The sequence below is a fragment of the Phaethon lepturus genome, unplaced genomic scaffold (assembly GCF_000687285.1).
Source record: "Phaethon lepturus isolate BGI_N335 unplaced genomic scaffold, ASM68728v1 scaffold28111, whole genome shotgun sequence".
NCBI classification, from domain to species: domain Eukaryota; kingdom Metazoa; phylum Chordata; class Aves; order Phaethontiformes; family Phaethontidae; genus Phaethon; species Phaethon lepturus.
In genome coordinates this window covers 39795-45794 of record NW_010520241.1, presented here as the reverse complement: position 1 = coordinate 45794, position 6000 = coordinate 39795, and the positions used below count along the sequence as shown (strand labels likewise).

General features: G+C 46.1%; 1 protein-coding gene across 1 annotated transcript in view; it reads right to left on the bottom strand.

Annotated features, from left to right (window-relative positions):
- Window positions 1-5138: 5138 nt before the first annotated feature.
- SLC14A2 (solute carrier family 14 (urea transporter), member 2) overlaps window positions 5139-6000 on the bottom strand; it is a 35711-nt gene continuing 34849 nt past the window's right edge. The window contains exon 19 of the mRNA XM_010297332.1: window positions 5139-5371. Within this exon, the coding sequence (XP_010295634.1) occupies window positions 5195-5371 (177 nt within the window). The 3' untranslated portion in view covers window positions 5139-5194. The remainder of the gene's footprint in view (window positions 5372-6000) is intronic.

Below are 6000 nucleotides of genomic sequence, written 5' to 3'. Positions count from 1 at the left end.
TCTGATGTTACAGTTGCAACTGAGCCATATTCTCCCACGCAGGTACTTCTGTTTGATCACAGGGTTGAATTTGTTGCTCGCTTCTAAGCATTTGAATTTGTTGTGAGAGATCCTTCTCATGGTGGTTGAATATGCTCGGCATTTGGGGCCAGATTCCAAGCTGCGTCGCTGCCTAGAGCAGTTGGAAATACTGGTATTACGGGCAGGATCTGATCCAGTCTCAGACTGGATCTTGTTTCCCCAGTCTCTGAGGCTCTTGCCATAGCACATGAAGCAACATGAGCTCCTCTGTCACACATTTGCCCTTTCAGCCTCCCTTTTGCCGGTTGTCGGTGGCATCCTTCTTCAGTGGTACCTCTGGGTGATGCCCAGAACCACCCAGTCGCAGAGTTACTCGTGTTCCCTCTCCCTCTTTATTTCTGCTCTTCTTTCTGCCCCAGGTGAGTAGCTGTGTCAGGCAAGGGGCAGGGCTTCAACACTGCTGTCCCCTGCGGTCTGCCCCTCGTGTGTGCCCAGGCCATCTTTGGCCCTGATGGTTGAGGCGGGGTTGGCAGCAGCCCCACAGCGCAGGAGCTAAACCCCAGCCGTGCAGGACAAGGAGGCTGCGCTTGCAAACACTTAGGCGTGGAAGGGCTCTCGCTGATGAAAGGCGCAGGAACGCTATGCAGCAAATTTGTCTGTCTTCGCACTGAAATGCAATAGCGAGCCAGGAGGGCTCAACCTCAAGGTGGGTAATTTAACCTTCAGAGCACCTTTGCAAGTGCAACGTCTCTAAATGTTAGCTGGTGTAGGACGTGCTGAGGAGCCAAGAGGTCCATGCTGCTTGCTGAGCTGTGTCTAGGCGAGGTCTGGGGGATGCTGGTTGACAAAGGCTGGGGCTGTGCCAGGGCATGCATGCTCAGTCGAGCCGGCTGGGTGTCTGTGTGCCAGCACCTCCGCCTTTTCGTTTACCCACATGGACGTAGCCTTTGGGGACCTAAGCCCAAGTCTTCTGGCCCAAATCTATGAAATATTAAGGCTTCTAACTCCTGTTAAAATACTTTCCCGTGCATGGGAAACCAATTACCTTGGTCTATCTGTGCCTTTGAGAATAAGCAGAGTGAGGGTCTTAAGTCATTTGGTTGTATTTTCTTTGAGAGTTATACTGTTTCCCCATCTCATTCAAAATCTTGAGTAAGCCGAACTGCTGGCAACAAAAAAGGCCTTACCACCTGAAGGTTTCCACAGCAAGACAAAGAGAAAACATCAGAAAGGTGTGCATTTGTGTCTAACGATTCACTTGCCGTAGTGGTTTTGGCAATGCTTAGACTCTGAGGGAGGGGAAAATAATCAAGTATTTCTTTTGAATGCACAGCCCGGCTTCCTCGTGACTAGTATCTTTCTTAGCGGGTGAATTATTCCCAGATATGGCCAAATTGTGTGTCGATTCTACCCTTTACACTAAATGTCAAGATTCAAAAGATGAGATAATTATCAACACAAGCATTCTTTATGCTGTTTATATTTCATGTACAACACGGTGAAACCAAACAAACCCCGCAACAGTCCTGGAGGATAAGATAAAGGAGATTGTATTGTTGCATGTGCCCAGATTTGAGCATCTAAAATGCTGATGTGCTGTTCCCATACCTCTTGCTTTTGGTCCTGCTTCTGCAACCGACTCCTGGGTCTGGTCCTTGGGTAACCTGGGCTGAATGTTTCCTCCTCTCAGTTCAGCGTCATCAAGGGTGTAGCATCTTCACTGCATGGCTAAATATTGGCCTCTTCCACACTTGCCCGGATACTGGTTTGCTGGGGGAAGGGGAATTGAGGGCTGTAGCCCATGTCTTGGTACTGCTGCTGGTGTGTCAACATGCCCTGGGCTCCGTGAAGAGGCAGCACGGCTTTGGGAAGGGAGAGGAGTGGGCTCTGCTGACAAAAATCTGCTGGTCCCTGCTCAGCATCCTGTGATCTCTTGTCTTGTCATTCACGCGTTCCCTCCCCTTACCTCCAACAGCAAACCCCACGCAGGACTGTGAGTGTGTGGCTGCAGCCAGGGCTGCTGGGCGGCAGGAGACACTCCAGTGTCAAAGGGTGGAGACCGGGGCAATTGCTTGACATGGAACTGGGAGTCTTGCAGAGCATTTCGCGCATCAGACAGAAGCAATGAGAGTGGCTGAGGAAATGGCAGCGGGCAGTTCATTTGAATTAGACTTTTGGGTAAAATCTGATTCCAAGCAGATGTTTTCAAGTGGTTTGGTGTTGTGGTGTGTTTTTTTTTTTTTTTTTAAATTATTATTAGTATTATTAGTATTATTTTATTTTTTTAGTAATCTTAAACACAGTGTCATCTTTTTTGCTATATATTATCCTGGCACTGGGAGGGAATTAGTCCAGGAAAGAGCCCCAGAGCTCCTGCCCAGCAGAAATGTTTCTTAGGAGTCTGATATCACTTGTGTGCCAAAAATGAGAAAGCAAAAAGAGGGCTTGAAAAAAGGTTGTGACTCGAATAGCATTTATTTGATGTACTGAAAAAAAAAAAAAAAGGAAGAGTTTACATAATAAGATAAATTAGTCCTGTTAGCAATGACTGCTTTATGAATGATAATGGGGAAAAGCATGATATTCCCACTGATATACATGTCAAATTACCCAATAACTGTTATTTTGCGTGGGGTGATGGGAAAAATGAATTCTCTGGATAGCGTAAAATGAAGAATTAATTCTGAGTGACGTACAAACTCTTTCTAACGGCTGAGACATAGCCTTCATCTTTTGTTGTTTTTCTCTTCTGTGCATATGTTTTCTTTACGGCACTGCCAAAATATCCCCGTTGCTCAGCAACAGCAAGCTGAAATAGCACCAGCTGGAGGAAATCTGCTGTTTTACACCGGTCATAAAGTGTGTAGTCTTACCCGTGCGCAGGTTTTGACACGAGAGCGGAAGCTAGCCTTTGCCTTCAGCCTCTTGCTGAGGCTGGTCTGCTCTCGGGGCACGTGTGGTCCTGGCTGGGGAGATGTCAGTTCAGGCACCGAAAGCTGTGCTTTGCCGTCAGAGTTCGGCAGATGGAGAGGTGCGTCCTCCTTGCCTAATTCCAGGCTGGGGCTCCGTCCGGCATCTGCCCTAGGAACAAGTCTTCTTCTGGTCTGGAGGAGGTTTCCAGCCCCGCCTGTGGCTCTGCAGGCGCAGCGCCGTGCCGTCGGCTGATCGTGCCTCCTGTGCAGAAGCAGACTCTGCACTTGCACATATAATAAGTTATTGATGCAGCAAGATGCCATTAAGTACAAAGAGCAGAAGTTAGAAGTTTCCTAAATATACCCCGTACACTCATTTCTTAATTTCATTTTCCAACATCTCCTAGACTACTTATTGAAGAGATAACCGTCTTTGTAAGAGCTCAGTGATGATAAATAGAGGAAAATGTATACCAAACTCAAAAAAGTATGAATATTTGTTTTAAAGATTAACTCTACACAATATGATGTAGATATTTACCAAGCAAAACACAGCAAATGGTACATTTTTACAAGTGATCTTTGGAGAGTCAGTCACACAGAAATACTGTCAAACGTCTGAAAAACTAACACCTCACCAGAAAATACTGCCAGCAGTTCATCCCGAGTATTTTTCACTCAGTCTTTTTGGTGTTTGTAAAAGGACATGTTTGTTTTCCCCAACCTCAAAAGCAGCAGTAGCACTATTCACAGGCTACTTTTTATTTCCTCTGCCTCAAGAGGAACAGGTTTTGTTGTTCTTTCCCAAAAGCAACAACCTGCTCTAGTTGAAGATGTCCCTGCTCATGTGAGGGCAGTTGGACTGGGCGACCTTTAAAGGTCCTTCCAAACCAGAACATTCTGTGATTCTATGACATTACCGCCCAACTGAAGGACCTGAGCATGTGGAGTATTTGTGGTGAAGATGTCAGCTTCATCATGAGATGAAGTGTCTCGGTGAGCCAAGAAGAAAGGTGGCCGAGGTAACCCCCGTTAGAGGTGACCAGCAATGTAGAGTGCGAGGTCAGCTTCCTCCTTCCGAACCTGCAGAGCCCGGGGGCCTGTGCAGAGGTGGACAAGGCTGGTCTGCTGCAGAGCTCTGCTCTGTCCACCAGTTCTCCAACCATCATCTTCCCGTCACGGGTCAGGGTGAAACATCAGAGCAGCAACTTCCGCAGCAGGGTGGGACAGCGCACTGTTTTGCTGCTTGATATTTGTGGGCTGAGAGGGGTGGTGTAGGGAGACGGGTCAAGAAGATCATCTCAAATTAGTTCTACTTGTGCACCAACTGAACTGAGACATTTTATTGCATAGGAAAGAGACAGCAATGACTTTGCTGTCGTCCCCTCCTTTGCTAACCAATGACCAAGTTCAAGTATTGAGAAAAATAATGAATTTAACATAAAATCATGAAACTTCTTACATTTTTTTACAGAAAAAGATTCTTCTCACTGTCATTTGCTTTCTTAGCCTTGGGTTTACAGACTTTTCTCTGCAACTGGGTAGGCCTGAAACACTTTTTTAATTAAATGTTAGAGCCTAAAGCAAACGAAAACATCCAAAAGCTGGGGCTTATAGACACCCCCTCCCTGCCGTTATTGTGATTTTTACCGCAAGTCTTGCAAGTGTTAGCAACGCTGCCTGCAATTTATCTGTCTCCATCTTGTGTGTGACGATGGCTAACGCACATCTCTCTCCACTGGGCTTGAGGGGTCCTCCAGGCAGAATTCTTCACCACCTCTTTTCTACTTAGCAAGGGGTGCTCTCTGTTCCACTTCTCTGCTACTATGAAGCTCTCTGAGACGTATCCTATTGCTGTTGTAAGCTGGTTTTAGCCATTAATCATGAGTCCTCTCAGATGCTGAGAGATGCTCTGCTCTTTGTTGCTTAACATCTGATTGCTGTGACTTGGATTTCACAAACAGATTTTTCATTTTTTTTAAATTTCTAAGTCATTTCCACACTGCTTAAAATTCAAGTGTCTTTTCAGGCATATGTGGTTTTAAATCATTACAGATTGGTCTTGGGAAAGGTCCTTCCGGCACAGCACAATCCTATCTAATCAGGATAGAACAAATGAATGTGGTGGAAGCTCCCTCCACTCAGAAGGTGGAGTGGGTTTTTTTTGGTCTTTTGACTTTGTAGCACCCAAATCATGTTCTTTTGGGAAACACAATGCACTCTTGCCTTAAAATATGCGACGTATCTCTCTTCTTGGTTTTTTACACCTCACAGCAAGACCTCTGACGTTTCTTCATCTTCAGGTAATAAGCTCGGTTGGCTTCTGGATAGGTGACTTTGGAGAGCGGCAGCTTGTAGATGGCAGAGTTGTTTGTGGTTATTAACAGAAAGGTCAGTGCGGACAAGCAAAAAGACCAGGTTCCTGACGGCACCCCAAACTGCAAAGAAAAACACAAACTACTTGTTTACTGTGTTCCTTTCTTTGATCTTTTCATTTGATCCCCAGCCCTTGAACAAAACTAGGAGCCAGACCGCTTGGAACAAGCTTTCTCAAGGAAGCCTTGACTTGGTTTTGGATGGAGTCTCTGCCCAGGGAGGCAGAATTTCTTTATGAGATCTCGACATTGTGCATTAACCCGTAACATCTACCAGCTCTGGTGAGAAGGCTTCCTTCTCTTTGTGCATCTGCAGTGATCTTGGATGGAGATGAGACAGGAGTGGATGGAGATGAGGTAGGACTGGATACCAGAAGCATTCAACTGTACCCTGGGCTGTCGTACTGACTGCCTTTTGGCACTTGGGCAAAGCAATTAAACCAAAGTAGATGTTGCTTTACATGTGTGGAGATGTGCCTCATCTCTTCAGGCACAAAGTATAGACATATAATTATCTCGGAGGTGTTGAGGGCTCAGCTGTGGAAGTTCATGCAAGCTCTGAGGATGAAAAGTGGTGATGATTGTAAGTGGCCTGTTTCAGTGGGAACCACACCAAACCCCTGGGCAGATAGTGTCCCCTCTCCCAGATCAGTTCTGCCTTTGACTGAATTTTTCTCCACGTCTTGGTGTTT